Source organism: Pleurodeles waltl, chromosome 10, assembly GCF_031143425.1.
Source record: "Pleurodeles waltl isolate 20211129_DDA chromosome 10, aPleWal1.hap1.20221129, whole genome shotgun sequence".
NCBI lineage: Eukaryota > Metazoa > Chordata > Amphibia > Caudata > Salamandridae > Pleurodeles > Pleurodeles waltl.
Window position 1 is genome coordinate 181,635,043 of NC_090449.1, and position 25,233 is coordinate 181,660,275.

At 39.6% G+C, this 25,233-nt stretch overlaps 1 protein-coding gene across 4 annotated transcripts in view; it reads left to right on the forward strand.

Moving 5' to 3' along the window:
• LOC138261322 (uncharacterized) overlaps positions 1 to 25,233 on the forward strand; it is an 888,401-nt gene that overhangs the window by 331,814 nt on the left and 531,354 nt on the right. For all 4 annotated transcript variants that reach the window (XR_011199068.1, XM_069210158.1, XM_069210160.1 and 1 more), the window contains 4 exons: positions 596 to 780; positions 8,428 to 8,610; positions 10,575 to 10,666; positions 21,638 to 21,807. Coding sequence is in view for 3 of the 4 variants with exons in the window: in XM_069210158.1 (XP_069066259.1) it covers positions 596 to 780; positions 8,428 to 8,610; positions 10,575 to 10,666; positions 21,638 to 21,807 (630 nt within the window). In the remaining variant the exon portion in view is untranslated. The remainder of the gene's footprint in view (positions 1 to 595; positions 781 to 8,427; positions 8,611 to 10,574; positions 10,667 to 21,637; positions 21,808 to 25,233) is intronic.

Consider the following 25,233-nt stretch of genomic DNA (forward strand, 5'->3'; position numbering starts at 1 on the left):
GGACAAGAGTTAGTGTCAAAAATAATGTGATCGACATACATATATTCTGGGAAAGTACTGGAGCTCTCCCTCTTATTTCCAGTTGTGTACACTCTGGGCTTCATCTGTTTGTATTTATTGTTTTTATACTTAAGTACGGGGTGTGGTAAATAGCAACTGCAAGAAGAAATGAGAGTTTGCAGACGAAGAGGTATTAGAGCTGGAGTGAGAATGAATGCTTAAATATTAATATTCTGACCATAGCAAATACAAAACTTTATGGTGATAACAGAGTAAAACCTTCCATAAACGAGTATGATTAACTTGGGCAAAAAATAATGTGTAATTTATTGCGCTTAAAATGGCAGAAGTGCAGTAAGAAGCACGACGTAAAAAGCAAGTTCTCATTATCTGTGCATAGTCACATCTTTCCTTATTGTTTCAAAATTGTATAATAGGACATTCTATCCTCATTCCTCTTTGAGGCAGTTCCACATCCCAGGTCAGTAGGGTAAATTAACGCTTTGCTTTAGCAAAAGTTGACATTTGTACTTGCTGTCTAGAAGCCACATTCATGTACGCATCTGTATATCTTTCCTTCCTTTATTTGAAACAGGGCCAGGAAGTTCAGTTCAGCAAAAGGATGAGTTTGGCAACCGAAGAATTGACATTCCCATCGATTTCAGGGATTCCAATTCAGCTATCGCTGAATATGTCCGGAATGGCAAATTTAAAAATCAAAGGAAATATGGACTTCAAGCATCGGAGCAATTTTTTGATAAATGGATACGTTAAGCCAAGGTAATGTTGGGCATTTTACCGAAGGAATGTAATAAGGCAGCACAAAGTAGCCAAGGCTAAGCAAGGAAATATGCTACATTTTACAAAAGTTTACAAAGTGCAATGTAGCAATGTGCTAACTGGATAATGCAAGCTTAGCCAGAGGTAGCAGAATGCTGTACAAGGTCAAATGCAAAGATATAGTCAGTACGTGAGTTTAGCAGTAATTGGTTTGTGAACTGTGACTCAGTGATGATGTAGTGCTCTTTAAAGGGGTATGGAGCTGATTATGAGTTTGGCAGTCTTCCCACTGAACAACCATGGGAGTGGGCCCAGGAACACCGCTGAGTCCGCGGTCTCCCGCCGTATTATGATGTAACCACTGGCCCTCCAGCGATGTCACTGATAGTTTGTATATGTGTCAATGCAGGTGTGTACATTCTGACTGAACAAGTGTCATGTGTACACAATTGTATGACACATACAAAAAATACCTAGCATGAGTATTGTCCCAATGCTGGAGTCTGGACCATAAGTGCTTGGCCCAGTCAATGGGTGATAAAAAGCGAAATGGACTTACCTTGATTACTGTGGCGACAGGGTTGTTTTCCTTGGGATCAGGTTTTCTGTTGTAAAGGGGTGTCCTGGAGGAACTGATCCATGTGGGTGACTGCAGGGATGATAAGAAAATGAGTGAGTGAGCACCCCAAATCTTTCCATCCTGCTGACTCGAAGCAGGCGGTCCCGACGACAGTCCCCTTGTCTGTGCTGTCCTCTGACAGCTGCTCCACCATTGTTGTCGTCTCGGCATTCTCCGACTGGCTGGCGGCATTGGCGGTTCCTCGGAGGAGTTCCTGTCTGCACACCGACAACATTGTAATTTGTCTGTCGGACCGCCTAGTCAGTGGGAGGTGAATCCAATGCTGATGCGACAGCGGTCCAATGACCGCCAAACTCATAATCCGCCCTATGCCTTCACTCTTTCCTGAATTAGTGCAGGTGTGATCTTGATGGATGCAGCAATGTTGTTCAAGATCCTAGGTGCACAGATGGGAAAAAATTATTGCCTTGTTTTTTCATTTTTACACTTCTTTGTCTTAAGTCTGGTGGTGTCCTGACTGCAGGTGTGCTGAGAGCCACCAGAAGTAATGAACTTGTCAGTCAGATAGACAGGGATACATGTGTGCAATAGGGCCCAGATTTACTAAGAATTTGCATTGTGGTTGTGCCACATTTTTGGTGCAGCCGTGACACAAAATGTACATCAGATGTACTAAGCCACACAAATAAAAGATTTGCAAGGTTTAGCATGGAATGCTACCCAAAAAGTAATGCAATGCAACACATTCTGCTGTGTTGTGGTTCCATTCTTTGGAGAGGTGTTGCAAAGTGGAGCATGGGCTTTCCATTCACCCACCCATGCATTTTGATGCAAACCCAGATTTCCTAAATTCTGTATCCCTGGATTTGCTCATAAATGATGCACCGACCTGAGGCTGGTGTAATAAGAAATATCTACATTTCTCCTTGTTACTTCCTTTTTGCATTTGTGATGCATTCTGCATAAACACTATTGTGACAACAACTCAGACACTCTTGCGCCACTGTGCCTGGATCGGCATAAGAATGCCACAAATGCGTCAGTGCAATGAGAGAGTATGAGTGCACCATATCTTAGTAAATATGGTGCATTTATGCTCACTCCCTCTCACTCAACACAGCACAGCAAGTTTCCTTGCTGTGTTGCATGAACGTTTAGCAAATCTGTCCCAGTTTCGTAAGAAAAACACATTGCCTGTGGCAAATGCTCTTTTGCACTGATTGTGTAAGTTAAAATGCATGCACCTCCAACAGCTCACTGCAGAAATATAGAGACATAATCAACACTTTGCATTATTTTGCTGTCTGGATTCACGCAATTAGTGCAATAGGGCAAGCAGACAGTGAACATTTCAAGGGTGCTGGTGCACCCTGCATCCTACACCTTCGCCTCAGGCTCGATTACAAACCGGAGATAATGCTGTAGGTTGTTTCCAGCTAGGCCATCTGGCGGAAACTCATAATGGGCCAGTGGGGAGGTAGCCAGTATGGCGCAACCTCCTCACTGGAAGTTCGACAGATGGTCTAAACCAGTGGTTCCCAATCTGTGGTCCGGGGACCCCTGGGGGTCCACCAAGCCTCCTCAGGGGGTCCATGGCCGCTTAGAAAATTAAGAATATTAATAGGTTAGGTCCCCAGTTTCAGTAATGAGTCACTGGGTGGTCTGCAGAATCCAATAATGATTCAGTGGGGGTCCCCGGGTTCCAGTACTGATAAAGTGGGGGTGCACACAAGTCAGTACTTTGGGAACCACTGGTCTAAACCGTCCGCCGAACTTGTATTGAGGCCCCTAATGTCTACTCTTTTTGAATTTCATAGGTAAAACTATGTTTAAAGCCAAATTATGGTTTCCTACATTTTACTTCTTAAGTAGGATGAGTGAAAAATTGGTTTGATCTATTTTTAAAGGGGTTATTCGTTGATTAATATGCTGCTGTTAAATTCTGTTTAGATCGTTTAAAATAATCTATCAGCAATTCATGTTACATACAATTTCACATTTCAGTCAATGCAATTTTCCCTGATTCAAGAACACTCTGTATCATGTAATGGGGCATGATCGGTTTACTCATTTGGTGTACACCAGCAGGGAAAATTGCACAAATGGATTTACCCAGTTTTTTAAACCATTGCAAACTTTTTACTACGGCGACTCTAGATAGGGCCAGTTTACCCAAGATTTGAAATAGGGCAAACCAGGAAACAAATGTTGATCCATCATTTTTACTGCTTAGTTTTTATATCTGGAGTCATTATATCATGGTTATATCATTGGGAGTACCTCTACATTATGTTACTTTACATCAGAAGTACTTTATCTCGCAGGTAATATGGTAAGTATATTTTTTCCAACATGTACATGTATATTTGTGTGTGTGTGTGTATATTTTAAACAAATATATATGTTTATTTAAAACATATATATACAATATCAATTTTTAATAATATAAAATGTATTATTTTAAATTATATTTTAATTTTGAAAACAAAACCTAATATTAATAAATACTTTTATGAACAATATTAATGTAGTGAAATTTAAACTTAATTTGATAGAATACGCATCCCTGAACCCTTAAAACACATATTAATACTCCTATACACTCATCATCGCTGATCCCTAAAAACTCCTTACTACCCCTACACATAACCCAGCCATGATCTCTACAGTCTCCTTAATACCCCCATATACTACCCACAAGTGATCCCCTTGCTCTTTTTCATTTGGATTTTGAACAGGAATAGCGGCTGAACAACTGAACAGATTTACACCAAATTTAGCAGAAAGGTAACTCCCAGTCAAGAAAGTGACCTTTTGTTATTTGGTGTAAATCCTTTCAGTAGTTTTTGAGAATTAAAGAAAAAACAAATGTGTATTTATAGGGACGCAAAGGCACTGTGAACTCTCCCGATCTCATGCTGATATCTGATTGACTGAAAACACTTCTACAAGGAAGTGTTGATGTCTGTCTTGGGACTTGGCTTCAGCCGAAAAAAAGATAAAAAATAAGTAAAGGGGCAGGGTAGTGACACCCTGACCCCTTAGCTCTGACGCTGCGGTCCCAGAGGGACAAGAGTGAAACATGTTTTTTTAATTTTCATCACACGTTATCCGGGGCGCAAGTTATAGTTACCTAATGCTACGAATTATAGTTACTTGAAACAACTCTAACTATGGCTGCTGAATTTCTTTGCTCTTGTGTGAGCAAATTAAGAACCTAACTATAATGTCCCTGTAACCTTTGGTTTACTTAAGTGAATATATATATATACACACATACATATTCAATTAAACACCAAAGGTTACAGGGAGGGACGTGATAGTTATGCTCACATTTTAAACATACAAAACCATAGAAATTCACCATTTATAATTAGAGTTACCTCAAGTAACTATAACTCACAAACTCGCCAAGCATAGTTTTTTGTCAAATACTTTACTGCGTATATTACATTGATATTATCAATAATGTTATTAAAGCTGTCATGAGTGCCATAATTTGTGGGTTAATTAGCAGTGAATGGCAAGGACATGAGTTATAGTTACCTTAGGGAACAATTTATAGTAACTCTAGCTGTAACTGGTGAATTTCTATGGTTTTATACATTTAAAATGTGAGACTGACTAAAACGTCCCTGTACCCTTTTCTTATTTATATATATGTTTATATGTGTGTGTGTTTAGGTATGTATTAATTTTATACATACATATATATATATATATATATATATATATATATATATATATATATTTATATATATACACACACACACACACACACAGATATATATATATATATATATATATATATATATATATATATATATAATTAACAAAAAAGCGGTGCAACTGGATCAGTCACCGAAAGGCTGCACATTAAACAAAGCTCATGGAATGTAGAGAGTGAAGTTGAGGTTAAAAATCACTCATATGTACAAAATCGTCGGCTTCATTTTATTGAATAAGTTCATATAAAGGCAAAAAATGATGAAAAACATAGTGAATGAATAAATGATGAGAACTTTTAAAAAATAGTTCCTCAATGCAAAAGTCTTAAAAGTGCCTACAACGAACAAAACAAACACACGCTGTCCCAGCCAAATGTCGACTCGTTTCGGCAATAGCCTTCAACTGGACATTGGGAGACATTTTTACACCAGACTATTTATATCCTATAGTCCTTCTTTGCTTTTCACATCATAGCTAAGAAGAAATGTGCAAGAGGGGCGGCCATTTTGTAACGTAACAATCTTAGATTTTAAATCTCAATTTTTTCAATTAATATGCCCACATACTTGAATAAAAGTTCCAAATTTAGCAAGATTATATATTATATGGTTCCCTAAAATCTTATTATAACATTTTCACCAATAAATAATAAATACATTTTCAATTATTGATTGAATTCTATAAAAGAAAATAACCCACATATACAAATTATTTTACTTAAATATACTGACAATTTTAACTTAATTATTTCAAAAGCCTAATATGAATAAATAATATACATTATAATCTAAACATCTTCAATTAATAAATATAATTAATATATTCAAACTGTACATAATTTAATTGATAAATAAATTAGCTGACCTATAAATAAAAGAGAAGATGATAGAAAAGATGATTCTAAAAGAGACAATTATTGAGTTAATATATATCAATAACCCAAGGAAATTTGATCATAATTGATACAAACATTTAAATATCTCAATTCATCTTAATAATAATGCTGAATTCATATATAAATAGATAATTGAATAATTAAATAATTCATCAAAGGGTTAAGATTATATAGAGATAGATATTATATCAATTCAGAAAATTATTATATTCATGATAGAAAGAAGGGATCTTGGCCAATGCAAAAATTGGAACGAAAAGTAAATTTGGTCCAAGGACATGGACATATATATGAGGAGACTGCTAAATGTACCCCTAAGAGTGCTAATTAAGTGCAAAACTGGGAATAAAGTGTAAAAACAAACATTAAAATACTATGTATAGTATATATGTTTCACAAAGAAACAGTATATATATATATATATAGCTATATATATATATATATTTCTAGGTACATAGATGTGGACCTCATAAGTTAAGTTTAGTAAATTCATAAGTAACTATATGCAGTTACCTTCTTGATAGTTTGGTCCTCGACACTTTGTCTACGAAATTTTGGAAGTACAATGTAATTGATATTTTGACATACATCTGTTTTGATGCACAATTATCTGAAGTAAGTGTAATTTATGTGGTCTAGCCCAAATATTTTTATTCTATGGTAAAAAATGTAATACGTTTATTTTTCTTTATTACTCCTGGGTTTACATAACAAGGAATGCAACCAATAACTTTCTTCACTTTTACAATGTGAGGCATGCAATCAGGTACGATGCAAATCCAGGTTTCATCTGTTTCATAAATGAAAGTCAAAATCAACTTACTCCTTTTTTAATAACACTTGGGAAGGGGAAAGATCTGTTACATAGATTTTAAAACTGTATAACACGAGAAAATTGAGTTATTATCGATTGATATGTCATTTATTTTTAATACGATTCAAAATTAATTAAATCGATTTTTTGCACTGGTGCAAACATCTTTGTGCGCCATGGTCCTTCCTTCTGATATGCAAGCATCAAAAGCAGTGCGAAAATAATTTGCTATATTTTCGCACCAATGTGAAATTACTGTAATCTGTCCGAGGCACCCATGACTTGTTCCCTCATAAACACAATACAAAGCGCTTGGCTCAACGAGGTGCAGAGTTAAAAACAGGAATCTAACTCAAATCTACAGCAAGGGAATACCACGACGGTAAAATGTAATTTTTCCATAACAGCGAATTTACAACCACCTAAATGTGTTTAAGGGCTGGCTGTCGTCTCCTACACTTTTAAAACCAGTTGTTGTTGAGTTTGGTGCTGCTGCCAAGAACATGCCAGGTTCATCATCCTGTTTGGCAGTGGTAACTGGCAGGATGTGTTAGCCAGCCCTGTGCGGTGTGTTTACTCAGTCAACATACGGGTCAGTTAAGCTGAAGAGGGAGGGATATATTCGCACTTTGCTTGTTGCAGTAGTTTATTTTCTGACAGTAAAAAGGCCCTCAAATAGGCTTTCGGGTTTTAATGTTCAGGCGACTACAACCCTTTGTTTAACCGACATAAATACTTAGGTGGAGGCAGTCAGAAGATGCCACTTGACTCCACACAGTAATGCCACTAAACCTATTGTACGAGTGTAGGATATTATGCAATTCCCATTGGTATAATTTCATGAAATTGTGAAAAAATAAGTATCAGTATGCGAAATAAAAATCAAATTTTTATCATTATGTTAGTGCGAAGTGAGTCCTCATATGTATTTTGGACGTATTTGCTTTAAAAACACAAAAACACAGGTACCATGAATTTCAGCTACTTGCATTATGTGTTGATTGTGTTGTTCCCATTCTCATCCAATAGGATCTTTTAATGAATGGTCTTTAATTTCGTAGCAAGTCATAATGACGTAATTTCGGGAATTTAAAGTAACAAGCATAGCACACAGTGGTGGAAATTATGCGAGATTACTCCGGCATACAAAAAACCTCACCTTATACCAATGTGCCTAGTTCTTATGCTGTGCACAATTAAACTACAAGGGTGCCATTTTATGGCTGGGTATCTTGGGTCCTTTATTTATATTTTCCTGTTTGTAAACAAGACCGTGTGGATTTTTCTTTTAAATTACAATGCCATGTAAAATGTAGTCTTGATTGTTTGAATGCCTATCATGGGAAAGTGGTTAAGGTGGACTTGTTTTTGCATGACACTTCCAAATGTACCTATGCCTTTTCTAAGCACTGCATAAAACAGGTGTTGCTTTTACACATTTTCATGGTACTTCAGTGTTTTTTTTACCATCAGATGGATTGAAGCCTGAGCTGGCGCTTTCGGGATTCAAACGTCTGACCAGCAGATCACAGAGACAGCCTGTTAACTCAATGACCCACTATGCCAGCACTTTGAGTTAGCCATTGAAGTGTATGTGACCTCTGCTATGTTTGTGTTTTTTGATGACAGTGCTCTTCTTCAAATATCAGCCCAAATGGGGACAGTGGGCGCCATGGGAAAAGCTGGCCTGAAATGGATAACTGGTATCAGGACGTCAACCAGTCTGGATGGGGGGATCCAAGTGAAACAGGGGCGAGAGCTCAAGGTTTTCCTGAACACCCCAGAAGACTCCATGGAATTTATTGATTTCAGGTATAACAGAATAGAAGTAATTGTCAAATGCAGCTGCAAAATTATTTTTAATTCAGTTACTATACGGGAGTGAAAGTGAATTATCTATTGCTAAAATAAATCAAGCCACTTTTCACAACATGATGGCATTTACATTAATGAAAAATGCTATTTCATTCCAAAAATACATTTCGCAGACTCTGTGCATAAACACATAAGTAGAAAAATGTCATATATGAGATATCGTTGGCAATTGCTGTTCATGATCCTTCATAAATTGAGACCCTGATATTTAAAAAAAAAGGCTTTGCAGTTAATCAGCCTATGTTGATGTTGTTTTCGGTTTTCTCTAGCTACCACACCCCATGGAGCATCAGACACTCTACATGCCTTTGGGAGCACCTCTTTAGAACAGCTGTCAGACTGAGGAACTCCTTCATAGTTGTGTGGCTAGTAACTGTGAGAATGTTCACAACACCTTTAATAGATCGGCAATGTAAACTCTGTGCTTAGAGTTTATTCACCAATCCAGCTCTGCACCTACATTTTCATGTGTGCACTCTGCCCCGAAACTGTTTTGTTTTCTTTAGCAAAAGGTGGCTTCTTCAGTGGACTGCATGAAGGTGGGTGATTTACCAGAAGTGAAGCCTCAGTTGGCTTCTCTGACCAGCACCTATGTTTTCACCTGTCCCTCCTCAGGTTTTTTTCTTTCTTTGTAATATGACCAATGTCAACCAAATTCACTCTTAAGTAAACTCATTGTTAAAATTTTGGCTAGCAGGTTAGCTTGTTTTTTTTTTAGCAAACTAATAATCAACCCAAAGACACTGTGCCAGGCACTAGCTGATAAGTCTCGTTCAAAAAGCCCAGCGATCAATAACCCTTGCCAGAGTCGCCCCAATGCATCCTCCCTCTAAACTGAATAGTGGCAAAAACCCAAGTGATAAACACAACATGGCAGATTGGTTACAGTAATAGAACAGGCCTATGAAACAACTTTGTGTGCTTCTTCCAAGAAAAAAATAATCATGGTATTACATTTATTCATGTTGTCCAGCAGCCTAGACAGTTCAGCAGCATGAAAGATGTCAGTAGTATGAAAAAAGACTATCTGCTCATACGCATTTTAGCACTCCCAAAGCAATGTCTAGTCAGCATCAACTTTCACCACTTCCCTTGCCGTCTTTGTTGTGACAGTTCATGGCCTGGTGATTCTTGACAGTGAAAAAAAGTACTCGTTGGAACACGAGAAAGCCACACTGGTGAACAACAATGACAGAGGGTGTATTTTGTTGCCACTTTCACTTCTCAAATGTGTGATGTATGGAGTTAAGTTGACCTATAAGTGTTAAACAAAATTTGTTGTACCCATCTTCCACCTGGGCCAGACAAATGGGGTTGAGTTCAGCTCCCAGTGTGAGCTTCTTTCACCTCATCTTCAATCACCCTGCACTGAATCACTAACATGTAACTAGTATACAGAGTTTAAATGGAGCATGCTATCATTCTAGCGTCGCAATCCATTGGCTAATATACATTAATATGTCATGTAGCACATGACTAAAATTTTACCTAAGGAAGTCTAAGGGCCTAATTACGAGTCCTGCTGTAATTCTGATGAAATCGGTAATGAAAGATACTAGTCCCATCAAAATTACGAGATCCATGGCATCACCAAAGATCCATTTACCTCCACTATAAGATTTCAGCTAATGAAAGCAGTAAAAATGTCAGAGTGTAACAGACTTAGAAGGTTCAATTTCTCCTGGAATTCTGCATTACTAAGGGGACCCACAAGGTTCCAGATGTAATCCTGCATAATTCCGTCCGCCAAGAACTATTGATACCCTCAGTATTGGTAAATTTGGAGGGGAGGTGTGGGCATCACAAAAGGGACCATGTAATGAGGCCCCCAACTGTGCCTTAAATTGACAAAATTATTCGATAACATATTTTGTAAACACAATGTTCTCTTCCCTATGCAGCTCACAGCTTTACCTTGTTACTTATGCTGGCACAGACAAGCTCCAAAACCCTAAAGACCGCAGAGAAACTAAATTATGCACCAGTGAGGATGGTAAGTAGCCCAAAATAATTTAAAATGTGCCATTTAATTTATTTCTGACTATAACATGCTCAGATCAAGTTGGAGCTCTAGTATGGACTTGTAGAGATGTCAACATTGCTTTCCTTCCAACCTGCCAATTAGATCTTTATTTTACCTCAGCAGCACATGTCCCTATAATAGGAACAAAACAGAATAACAATCCATTCCAGTAATGAAGAATTGCACTGTATGCCAAAGCACTCCATTCATCTAAGAAGAACACGCACTTAACTGCATATTGAAATGTAATAATTTTCACTAGCGATCACTCAGCCAGACTAATTTAGAAACAAAATACCAACTTTTGTTTTTATTTTGTTTTGTTTAGTTCATTGTTTTGGATAGTATGTTACAAAGTTGCATGTGCTGCTTCAAAGACACTTTTTTCAGCTAAAATATATTGTTGTGCCTGTTAGAAATGGGGTTTCTGGTTGGCTAGGGTAGGCACCTAAGCCAGGCAGAACCCATCCACTCTAGTCAGAACGAGGGAGTTACTCACCCAAGATAACTCCTGCTTACCCCCTTGGTAGCTTGGCACGAGCAGTCAGGCTTATCCCAGAGGCAATGTGTAAAGCAATTGCACAACACATATAACACACGTGAATCAGTACACTCACCACAAATGAAATACAACACCAGTTAAAATAAACTGTATTCTGTATTGTACACAACCTTATTGGCCCAAACACAGCATGACAGTAATAACCTACTACAGGGAGTACTCAGTTACTGGTACTTTGCAAAAGCCAGCAGTAGTCACATGAAGCATATAAGTTGCCGGTTATTCTGCAACATAAGCAGTAGTCAGGAAAACAATATCACTAGGAATGCACGTATTATGGAAAACACATGTTACCAACAAGGTCAAACAGTATTATGAAATGTACAGTAAAAAGCATATTGCACAAATGTCATCAAACCATCAACAAATGCCCACAACTATGAAGCATTCCTTGCTTGTTCATAGGCCAAGTCCCTGGGGCCACATTGAAGGACTCCAGCGCACCTTTCACGTTAAATAGAGTCCCACAACTGGCTTTTGCAGGGATGGGGCCTGTGTTGAGGTTTCCCTCCCACCCAGCAAGTCATTTCACAAAGAAAGAGGGAGAGGGGAAGCATGCACCCCCTCATTTCCAATGGAGAGACCTCTCCCTGAAAAGAAAATGCCCAAAAGGGTGCAAATCGCCCAAATCGTCCTCAGAGGCCATGACCGGCTGTCGCGGGGGCTGGGAAGGTCGCTGGACCTACGCACTTCGGAGCTCTTACGCTCTTCATGCAGCAACTGGGGAAGAGGGACTTACCTTCACCTCACCGAGCCATGCTCATGGGGTGCCCCTCCTTGAATGGGGGCACCGTGTACAAACCCTCCTCTGGGCGGGGCCTCTGTAGTGGCTTCCTCACCGCTGAGTGAGAGGAAAGAGGCTCTTGCAGCCTCTCGTACCTCGGGGGTCCAGGCATCCCCCCTGAGTGCCCTGCACCAGTGTGGCAGGCCCCGGGTGCGGCCCAGCGAGCAGGAGGGACGTCCGATGAGGTTTCCTTCCCTCCTGGTGCCGCTCATTCCCTCCATCACTCACTTGCACCCGATCTGATGCGTAAGTGATTTGGAAATGATAGTCCTGGGATGCCGCAGTAATTTAACAATAGATGGTTCCTGCCTGTGCCCCGGGAGCACACTCCTGCGCGCTTCTGTCCCCCAGGGGCATAGATGAAAGGCGACCTTTCGATTTCGTCGACCCGCCCGGATCGCAGTGGTGATTCCTTGGCAGCAGCCAGCGGAGCTCTTTGAGACGCACTCCATTGACCAAAGGGTACACCACTTGGAATGCGCTTTGTGGGGCCCACAGACAGCACTCCGAACATGCTCTTCTTACAAAGAATAAAATGCTGGTGACGTGCTTCTGACCACCCAAAAGTGAAGCGCTCTTTCTGCCCAGGCTTCAAGGCAGGGCCAGCCCTTGGAGACAGCAAAAATGGGGCACAGGGTGGCAGGGCCCAGACAAACAGGCCAGCACAAGGGTTTGCAGTTGGTGGCAGTTCCTACTAGTGACCCAGCAGGACACAGGACAGCACAACAGTAGCAGTCCAAGGCGATTCCTGGTGAGTCCCTACAGCAGCATCCTGTGTCCATTTCAGTAGTTCATCATTGTCTCTCCAAAATGGGGAAATCCCCCCTGTACTTATACTCAGTTTTTCACACCTTTTACAAAAGGGAAAGAAGAGGTTCAAACCACTTATAAATGGTACTAGGAGTTTCCTCTCTCTTCTCCAGCACAGGCTACAGACATCAGTGGGGGGTAAACAAGCCCTTTGTGTGAGGCCAGGACATAGCCTTTATAAATGCAGGTGTGCCCCGCCTCTCCTTCTCTCAGCCCAGGAAGACCATTCAATATGCAGATACACCTCTGTGACACCTCTATACTCCCTGTGGACATGATGTCTGAAAAGTATGCACAAAGCCCAGGTATCACTTCTGCCTCAGCCATGGATTGGAGTCAAGCTGCAAAACTCCAGTCATAAGCACAGAGAAATGCTCACCTTCTAGAAGTGGCATTTCTATAATGGTAATAAAAACACGTACACCAGTAAGCAGCATTTCTCACTACCATTACAACCATACCAAACATGCCTACACTACTCCTCATGGATCAGGCAATACCCCATAGACATACGGCAGGACATTTCCTATGCATTCCTATGAGCAAGGCAGCACTCACAGCAGTGAGAAACCAAATAGGCTGTTTGTCAAATACCAGTACAGGCCACACAACCAGGTACATGTCCTGCCTTATACATACATAGAACCCTGCCCAGATGGCTAGCTAGGGCCTACCTTAGGGTGACTTACATGTAGTAAAAGGTGAGTTCCTGGCCTGGCAAGTAAATTTAGATGCCAGGTCCCCGTGGTAGTAAACTATGCATGCAGGCCCTGTGCTAGCATGCTTGAGACTGGTTGGAAAAGCTACTTCTGTGGGTGGCACAAACTGTGCTGCAGGCCCACTAATAGCATTTAATTTACAGGCCTTGGGTATAGAGATACCACTGTACAAGGGACTTACAGGAAAATTAAATATGCCAATTAGGTGTACGACAATCATACCAACTTTAGAAGGGAGAGCACCTGCCTTTAGCACTGGTCAGCAGTGGTAAAGTGCTCAGAGTCCTAGACCCAACAACAGGAGATTAGAAGAAATAGGAGGGTGAAAGACAAAACATTTAGGGAGGCCCCTGCAAAAAGGGCCAGGTCCAACAGTGCCGTACTAAACCAAACTAACCCATGGAGAATAACACATGATACAGGATTATTGCAAGCTAAAAGCCTATAATCGCAGTTCTGGTGAGATTTAGAAACATTTAGAGACCAATGACTGGGCTGGCGGACTCTCATTTGTGTAAGTTGACAATTGTTCTCTATTCCCAAATGTATCTTACTATTATTATCTTTAAGACTGTGGAGCCTCTGCACATAAAATGATAGGACTATCTTATAATTTTATGTGTAAGTTTACCTTTGTGAATCATGCCCTGAATGAATAACTACATTTATACAGTACACAGCACTCTCAATGCCTTATAACCAGGATGTCAGAAAAACCCTAAACAGCATTATATGTATTACTATGTAATTCAATTCATATTATTTATATTTCATAGATATTGTTCTGCGAAATTAAAGAGCTAAGATTGCAAAATTTTTTTGTATCCCAGCAATTTAAATCTGCATGTATAGGTCTCTATAAATTACAGATTTGTGTCTGACTAGGCAATGTATTCCCAAGAAATGAAGGTACATCACACATCATATAATAAAATTTGTGTAGGTACTGCTTTACCACACAAAATTAGCAAATACAATTACAATTCACCATAGAAGACGGAACCTATTACTGAGTTATTGGTACTCTGTTTATTAGCCACAGATAAGTTAAAAGCTCTCAGCTGTGATGGAATGTGAACTTGTGAATTGGAGATCACCAATTGTTTCAGCAGCTAGTGCTCAACTCACTGATCCCTGCTATCAGCTTATCTCTATCAAAGAACATTATTTAATTCTCAAAAAAACAGAACTCAATCTTATACCAAAGCAATGATAGTTAATTAACGATGAATACTGCACACAATTTAAGCTGGGTTCAAATTGTTGTTTGCATAACACCAGTCTTTTACCCAATGTTGTGTGCTCCATGTACTAACCATGGGCGAGTTTAGCTTTTCTTGGTTCGATCTCTTGACCAACAAAACACTGCAGATGCCCGCTGTGAGTATTTAAGTCACTGAACAATCGTGACATTTTTATCCCTGAAAACACCTCCAAGATGCTTGTGGTGGTATTCAAAGAGACTTGAAGTTGTTTCCAGCTCTTCTAAGAAGCAGTGTGCTGGCTACAGCACTGAGTGCTACTTGTATACTTAATGAACTAAGGCAGCCACAAAACATCCGGTTACAGATAATGATGGTTACAAGTTTGAAAACAACTCATGCTGGGATCCACAGTATAGTTTTAGCCCAGTTGCCCATTAGTACTTTGCAACAGTTTACTGCACCTTTCACAGAGTGTCTTGGCAAAGTATGCCCAACCCATTTGGTTGCTATTATTTTACCTGTTCACCTGGAGTTTACTTCTTGTCTGTTAAATCAACTGCATTCAGATACATTTACCTTTGTCTGGTGGAAGGGTAAAGATAGTTCCCATCGAAGTTTTGGAAAAACTTTGAGTTATTCAACCCCACTAACATTGGAAAATTCTATGTAAAACTGTTATGGGATTGGTTATGTTTGTAGACTCGTGTTGAATAACTACTTTCAATATGAGGACTACAGTCATCAACATGAGGCCACCTAATGTTGGATTTACCAGTGAGATTTAAGTTCTGTGCATCAGTAAGGCGTGGCAATGACAATTTAGCAAAGTCTTCTGATTCAGTTGAAAGATCATAAACTGTATGGGTGTCGGAGGATTAGCAGCCAATGTTACTCCTTTGAAAAAAATGTTTTAGATGATACTTTAGTAGTAACAGATTTACTGTTAGTGGCCTATGTATTGAAAATATTTCTCATGTAATGACTGTAACATTATGTCGATTTATTTTCCACCCCTCATAAAGATTTCCCTACTTCTAAAAGATCGTCAGAGAACCACAGAAAATCATGGAAGTGAGGATTTGGGTCTTTATCTTTTGCTTTTCAGAGATAGATATTTTAGAATTTCAGACAGACATTTAGTAGAGCAGATCATAGTGACATTCTGACTGCAGTATAATTGGTAACAGATTAGTGTTTCAGAATATTCTCTCATAATCTTGTACTTAAAAATTATCATTTTAGATTGTTAATAGGTAGAGGGATATAACGGAGTTAAAACACGCCTTGTTTAGGCATTTAGAAATGGAAGAAGCGTGAGAAAAATATATAGTGAAAAATGCACGCTCGAAGGATACAAGAAAGATAAGTCCGAATCTGGCCAAGCAGATTAGGAAATCAAAAGACATGTTCCACAAATTAGAAATGTATCATAAACCGAAGTAATAGAAAGTACACTACACAGCTTAACTTAGATACCCGGCAAAGGTTAGCTATTAATAAAGGACACAAACCAAATGCCAACAGGATAAATACTGAATGTAAGTGCACAAACACTGACTCACACTGTATGCAAGTTACTACTGATCAATAAGGAGTATCAGCTTAATCTGATAAAGTGTGACAGCAGCATAGAATTTTATTATGCAACCCGCATGAGCCAGTTAAAAAGGGCACCATAGCAATTCCAATAAGAATGTGTTTCTTAAATTAGGAGATAAATTATAAGGTATAAGTACTGCAAAGGGACAAATTAAAACCACAGAAAGTAAAACATGAAGGTTCACCTAATAAGCGGACAGCTTCTGATTATTCGAACATTAGTGATGCACAATGTACATGGCAGTTTCTATTATGAAGTTGATTTGAAGTGGACTGAAGTCATAATAGTCCGTACTATGTTATCATCAAGTCATGCCTGTGCTGAGAAATTGCCATACTTCCCTTTCAACTTGGTCAATTCTAAACAGGCCAAGGGGTAAACCAGAGAAAGTTGTGGGCTTAGTGAACTTCAACATTTTCATCAATAAGAGATCACATGATGTCATATAATGACAAGAATGAGAAATCAGCATAACCAGTGAATAAAACAAGTTCAATCAGTAAAAGACTTGTGAAGTGCTGAAACTGGTGCTGTTCAAACGATCATTTCCACATTCAAATCCCCTTTTCACCAAGAGAACTGGCAGGATTCAGCGTTTAGCCTTTAGCTACACATTTCCTTCAAGAGACACATACATCAGACTCAAACTTTCCAGAATGAGGCAACAACAATAGTTTGGTTTGGACCATGATATCAAGTCCCTCAGATTCGCAGGGGCTCTGAAGTTTACTCATAGGTCAAATCAGCTGATCTGTCAAAGACACCATATGCTCTGAGCACTCCTCTGGCAGATCAGCTGAGCAAGAGGTAGCGTGCTGCTCAAATCAGAAGCCACCAATCTGCGAGGACCCACAGCTGCCAAGCACATTCACCTATCTATCACAGTCTTCTGACATATCAATGATTAAAACATGATTACTGGAAATGGTAAATGAACCACAAATACACCGCAGCCTACTTATAGATCGGAGAAAACAAGTTCCTCAGGGTAACTAGACTTTATTAGAATCTCAAGGCCATGCTCATGGCAGAATGTGTGCTATACAAATTACTCTAACATAAGTAAGCTGGCAGAACTTGTGAATTTATCCCTAGTCATGTAGTTGTTTGAAAGAATGCATTCTTCTTACACAGGTCAAAGAGCATTTGAAGTACAAGGACTGGACAAGTGGATCTCAAGATTAAAATTAACGTTACATAAGGGAACTTTTAACGTGTATTGATATATTTAACTCTGTCCTACCTCGGTATGCTAGATCAGCCAATACAATTGTTCTTTCTCAATCCCTTCCTTGTTTAGCCACATCCAACTCTCATAAAAAAAAACAACACTGCCACTAACACACTTTTTTTAAACTGCCAGCTCATAAATGCTCGGTCACTCTCAAAAAACAAGCACCACATCTACGACCTGCTCACAGACACACAACCTGACTTACTATTCATAACAGAATCATGGTTGGGAGATGATATGGCCCCAGTATTGCATGAAGCCCTTCCTCCGGACTATCAAACCATCACACAAAACCATATAGGCAAGAGAGGAGGTGGACTAGTTATATTCAAAAAGGCAATAAATCTCAGTAAAACCGACAACATTTCCATACAGGGTTGTGAAGCCCTAGTCACCAGATGCCACCCTACTCCAACTTCCTCCTGTCACTTTCTCCTCCTTTACAGATCTCCACCTAACAACTCTACATTCCCAAACGCTTTGCTAAATACAGTCTCAAACTTTATTACATTATACTCAAACCTATGCATTCTTGGGTATCTAAACATTTGGTTTGACAAACCCAATATGCCCTATCCAAAAGCTATCACCACTGGCCTAGTCGCATTGAACCTACATCAGATAGTGCAAACTCCCACACACATCGTTGGACACATCCTTGATGTCATTGTTTCTAAGCCTGAACTAGTTACAGTTCATAGCATCCCACCAATCACATGGTCATACCACCATTTGATAACTTTCTGACATAAAACACCATAAATCAACACGCTTCACAACTACTTACATACATGCACCTATCGACCTTGGAGCAAACTCAATTTTGATGACTTAGAAACACAACTAACAGCCAACACAGATCTAGATACAAATAATTCTGTTCCAAAACTGTATGAGTGGCTACAGGATGCTTTTGATATCCTAATACCACTCAGAATAACTGAACAGGAAAAAAGAAAAACAACACCTTGGAGAAACTCAGAACCTAACAAGATAAAGCAACAAATCAGAAAGTTTCAGTGGACCTGGCTCAAAACAAACAACAGTCGAGACAAACTGCAGCTACACAAACTTAACAAAATATACAAATCATCAATCACAAAAGCTAAGAAAAGGTACTATTCAGATGGAATTCAAAATGTTAAAACTGCAACCAAAGAACTGTATAAAATTCTCAATGAATTTTGAAAACCTACATGCATGGAAGGAAGTCCTCCCACTACTCAAGATTTCACCAACAAACTGGCAACTCATTACACAACCAAGGCAGACACATTGGACTCCTATTTAAAACAGAAGAAAACCATCAGCAGCAACCCCTTTCCTAAAATACCCTGTAAGAATAAACCAACCCAGCCTCTACAGTCCTTCAAACAAATATCACAAGGTGAATTTATGGAATTGGTCAAAGCATGCAGACCTTCCGGTTGCCCTGCTGACCCTTGCCCACCACACATCTTCAAGAACATTCTTTTATCTACTTCTGCTGCCACACCTGTAAAAAGAATCATCAACAACTCTTTAACTACAGGAACTTTTCCTGTAGACCTGAAAAAGGCATACTTACGGCCATTATTAAAGAAAACAAACCTAGACCCGCAAGACCCCAACAACTACAGACCAATCACAAATGGACCTTTCCTGAGCAAACTGATAGAAAGAGCAGCATTCACCCAGATGTCACAATTCATTGAAGACAATTCTATACTTTCAGACTTCCAAACTGTATTGCGCCCAGGAAGAGGCACTGAATCGGCACTCATAGCAATGTGGGATGATCTTAAAAACACAGTCGGCCGCAGTGGAGTTGCTGCACTACTTCTCTTGGACCTCTTGGCTGCCTTTGGTACGGTTCACCATGACACCCTAATTCAAAGACTCCACAAGGCCGGCATAGAAGGGACTGCTCTTGACTGGATTACATCCTACCTTAAAAAAAAGAACTAATATCATCTATTCTCCCCCCTTCTCATCCAAACCATACCTCACAAAAGCAGGGGTCCCCCAAGGATCAATCATATCACCTTTGCTTTTCACATCTAGATGATATCATTACCAGAACTGATCAATGATTTTCATCTCACATGCTACATCTATGCAGATGACACACAAATACTACTTAAATTAGAATGCCCCCAAAACATTGAAAACTCACTAATCTTCAGTTGCCTCAGAGCCGTTGATCAGTGGATGACTTGGAGCCATCTGAAACTAAATGCCTCCAAAACAGAAATAGGTGGTGACTGGAAAAATTATGACCCATTGTGCACCTGGCCTGACGATCTCGGACCACCTCTTCAATTATCCAAGGAAGTTAAAAATCTTGGAATCACCATGGACTCCAAGTTAACTATGAATGCCCAAGTGAACAAATTAGCACGAACAAGCTTCATCTCCTTGAAGACTTTACGACGCATCTTCCCCCACCTCGGATTTCCACACAAGGTGCAGGCTACTATCTCGCTTGTACTATCCAAACTGGATTATGCCAATGGCCTCTACCATGGATCATCTTTATCTTTTATGAAAAAACTACAACGTATTCAGAACTCCGCAGCCAGGCTACTATTACATGTAAAGCCACATGCCCACATCTCCCCTGCCTTTAGAGCACTACACTGGTTACCTGTTGCCAGAAGATGCACATTCAAGCCGCTTTGTATCACACACGAAGCTATACATGGAACAGGACCACTATTTATCAGAAACAAAATTACCAAATACATTCAACAAACAAACCTCTGCCCAAGATTGGCACCTCACCTTAGAACACCACCAAACAAGAAAAAGACTATAGGTGGTACATCCTTCTCCATTCAAGCAGCCAAACTATGGAATTCATTACCCCCAACTATAAGATCCACAGATAACTATTTTGTCTTCAGAAGACTACTCAAGAGTTGTCTCTTTCCTTCATAACCACCATATTCAAACAGCTATAGACTGCAGATGCCTGTGTTGATAAATATTTTTTATCTGAGTATGTGAATATTCTAGATATGTATAGTTCTTTAGGAAATATGTATCACTACTATGTCATAACAATAAACTATACACATACTCTTTAAACCTGTTTAACTAATGTATATTTACTCATGGTTTAAATATGTATATGTATGTACGTATATGTGTGCATATGTGTGTGTATTCATGTGTGAATGTATGTGTGTGTGTGTATATATATATATATGTATGTTATTCTATGCTTAACATGTTCATAGGGCATTGCATAGCTCCTAGATAAGTTATGTTAGATACTTATGAATCCCTGTCCTCATTTTATATCACACTTTGTCTACCCATCACCATGTGTCATGTCTCTATCAATCTATCCTCCATTCCCGCTCTGACTCATCCCAAATCCATTCTACTACTTTCATCTCCTAAATAACCCTGCCTAAGCTCTTACTTCCTCTTCCACATCTAACTCACCCAAACCTCACTTTACTACCATGATCTCCCAAACAACCCTACTAAATTTCCCTCATTTATATCACCTTTCACTCATCCAAAACCCCTTCTGCTACTATGATCTCCCTAACCATTTCCACAGACTCCTCCCTCCTCCATCCCCCTCTTACTCATCCCAAGCCTAAATCCTATTACCATAAACTCCCAATTAACACTTCTGTATTCTTCCCTCCTCCACTCCTCCATTACCCCAGTCAATCCAACTAACACTCACATATCCGGGGCTCAAATTAACTCATAATAATACTAAAACTGTATACTAAAACTGTACTTATATTTCCCGGTACTAATCAACCACTAATTTCTTTTGGGTTCCAGAGTAGCGTGCTACTTGCGGAAAAGTAATTCAACACCTCGTCAGGGGTAGTAAGCGCTATATAAATACTATTACAATACAGTACAATACAATATGTCTTTTGTCTTTCTAATGTGCCTGCGTATTGTCTTGATCTTTATTTTGCTTTTTAGCACTCTTAAGCAGTTTGTTTTTCAAGTCTGTACCTAATCCATTCATGATTATAATATTCAACATTTTAATACCTTTTTATTTTTCTAGTGTCAAAGTTGTTTGGATGGCAACTATGTTCTGAAATGTCCTACAGTGATACAAGCAGTGATATCCCTTTCCCTCTGTCTGGACCAGTGAAAGCATCTGTAACATTGAAGAAACAGGACAAGAGCCTTCATCAATACCTGCTTGAAGCTGCATATAACTACATTTCACAGGTAGGAAAGTGCACTGTTGCAAGTCTCATGTGGTGTGACTTATCTTTCTTTCAGTATTTATGATCACCTACTTTTAGGGACAGTGCCATTACAATGCATTACAGGGGATTTAGGAATGCCGGTGTGCAAAATGTGCAAATGACCAATCTGTACAAGGGCATCATTGCCTTAGCAATATTGTAATTACAGGGCATAATGTGTCACTCATCAGAACGTATATTTAATAAATTTCCCCTTGAAAATGAGTATTGGGCCGTGTTTGTAAATACTGGTGCACTTTACAGTATTTTTAAATGTAGGCAATAAGTCAGTGTTTACAAACATTTAGCTGCTTTACAAAGGCAGGACTTCCTTGATCCCCAGTCAGATGGAACTCCCCTAATTAGATTAGGAGAGGGTCTGGAAGGGTAATGCAGTCAGTTGTTAGCCACACCTTTGGAGTGGGTTATACAGACACACACCAAGGAGAGATTTTCTCCATTTAGATTTTTGGGAGAATAGTGATTTCTGAGTCACAAATATGCCACACTTTGCAGGAAGTGGTAATAGCAGAGATGGGTAGATTTACCCCTATTGGTGAGGGTGCCTCCCCTCCTCCCAGTCCAGAATGGAGGATAAATTTAGGAAAGCTGCAGGAGCTCCTCACTTTCTAGAACAAAAGAAGAAGAAGGGCTGCCGTTCTGGACCCTTGAACTGCACCACAGAAGGCTGGCACTCAGGAATGATGCACCTGCTGCACTCACAAGGTTCCACAAAGGAAGAACTGTGCCTGATTAAAAGGAAAAGAGGTGGACTCCCTAATCAGCTACGGGTACAACAGAGCTGGAAGAAGCCAACTGCCAAGCCAAAGAGAGGATCATGCCACTGACCAGCTGCAACTGGATTGTTCCTGCAATGTGCAGGTGCATTGTGGGAAAATTGAGTCCTAGCCCCAAAGAAACAATTCAAAGTCTCTGAACCCTAGGCTGGTGCTACTGGACCCTTATTTTCCCTAAAGGAACCAACAAAAACCAAGATCTCAAAGTTTGGAAACTTTCTGCATAATTTTTCAGAAAAGCTTCAGGAGGAGACTGGCTCAACATCAAAAGTCAAGCTGCCATTGTCAACTTGTGAGTCAACCTGACCATGATGGTTTGTTCTACTGAAAGCTACGGAGCTCCATGATGTCAAGGACAAAGACGTCCAGATGATCACCGAGGCATCGTGATGCAGCAGGCCACCATCATTGAATCAAAGCCTCGATCCGAGAAGCCCGAGGACCCACTGATGAGTCCGTCAAATGAGAGAAAAGTTCCAACAAAAAGTCTTAGGTAATCTTTTGACCAGGACCTAGCCCTTAGCCTGTCCAATCCAAACTCCATCGGATTCGGCTTAAAACTTTGACTTTGTCCCGGTCCAATGCAACCAGATAGCCTCAAGTGGCGCTTTAAGCTTTTTGGCGCTAGAATGCACAATTTTTTATTTAGCCTTTCAAAATTCAGATTTTTGATTCCCTACATTGGATTTTTGTTGTTGTGTTATTTTGAAGATAAATATATTCTATATTTTTATAAATTGGTATTGCATGTTTATGATGGTGTGTGCTTCACTTATTTACTGTTTTGATGTTATAAAATGCTTTTCACATACCTGTCTCCTAGTTAAAGCTGACTGCAGTTTTGCTGAGCTACCATGGGTTGAGAAAGGGTTAATTTACTGGCTTGACGGTATTTATTAGTGATTGTGGTATTATTGCTAGCTGCTCTTAAACACTTCCACCTACTAATAACCAACTGTTAGACAATTCCAAGTGGGTTAGGAGAGTAGGCTATGCCCTGTTATTTTGTCATAGTGAGCTCCACAAATAGTTGTCAATTATAGGAAGAGAGTGAGAGAGAGAGAGAGAGAGAGAGAGAGAGAGACCGAGTGTGTGTGGGTGTGTAAGAGAGAGAAAGAGAGAGGCGAAGATCCTTGATTTGCGATGCCTAGGTGTAGACAGTGTTTATTTGCTTGTAGAGCACATTCAGACTCACTCTCCCTGGCTGTCCTGGAAGAATTTGTAATGATATACACTATTTTAACACTTCAGCTACACTATTACGTACACATGCTAAAATGACAGTTTGACACTAAAGTTCCCACTAACTGGCAAGCTCAGTATACTAGTCACCTACACCAATCATAGCTTTTCCCATTTCTGGTAATAATACAGTCTGCAGCTTTCATATCATTATTAAAAGCCTCATAACAATGTTAAGTCATGTAGCTCGTCACGAGGTTTTGGATCACACAAACAACAGTTGAAAACCCTCGTAAGGCAAGGGTGAGGACCCCACAGTCCTGCAAAAATATAAACATTAGTTATAAGGTGAACCTACCGGTTTACTAATGAAAAGGCAGGTAAATACAGTGATACCACTAGATGATGCCAAATATTGGAGCGGCTAGGTTTTCTCGTTATCCTTCCATGGAGGATACAGTTTTTTAATACTTAAAAGTAAGTAGACCCTGGCTCCGCACAAATCCTCCGTTTTCTCCTTCTCCATCCTTGGAGGACGCTTAAAAGTAAGTTGACCCTGACTCTGCAGAAATCCTCTTATAGGTCAGCTTCTGACAGGCTTTCCATATGTTTCACGAGAGCTGTACCGACATGAAGTGCCAGACAGTCCATTGGCCTGTCCCCAAAAACGGAGTACCAAACGTTGCAGGCAGATTGAAATCCGAATCGACCCCTTAAGTCCTGGACTGCAAACTCTGAAAAGCAGACCGTTTTTCCAGTTCATTTTTCTAACTATTGCAGAAAATTATTGTAAACGGATATTGCTTCCTTATTTCTCTTCAATTAGCAAACCGCCTAGACTTGCGAAGCCAATTATGTTTACATTGCTGGCCAGTAATATGGCTGGATTCTACTCTGTCAGTAAATGTTCACTTAGGTAATGTGTCAACATCCTGCGCAAACCCTTCTGTCAAATAGAGCTCGAGGTTAAAAAACTATTTTCCTCACATTTTTCTTTCCTACAGCTAATAGACTACTCTTCATATGATGCCTACTAAGCCCATTCTCTAGTTCTGGAATAGGCTGATGGTTTTTGAATAATCCTATACCTATTATTAAGCATTAGCAAGAATTAGCTCATTCCATCCTGACTGGTTCAGTATTTAAATGTATCGTATTCTGCTTACAAGTATTGCTAAGGACATCAACAACTAAAGTGATATCAGCATGATTGGCTATGTCCTTTATCTAATTCTTGATTTACTTATATATTGTAGTGTCCAATTAATATATTGCTACCTTTGTTGGTAATTGAGCCCCACATGTATTGATTGTTCATGTATTTACCATTACTTTGAAGAGACTCGTTTCAGCCTTATTAACAGTACCCCATCCAGAGATGATAAAAAATATATCATTTGATACACTCAATGCGTCGATAGGGATTC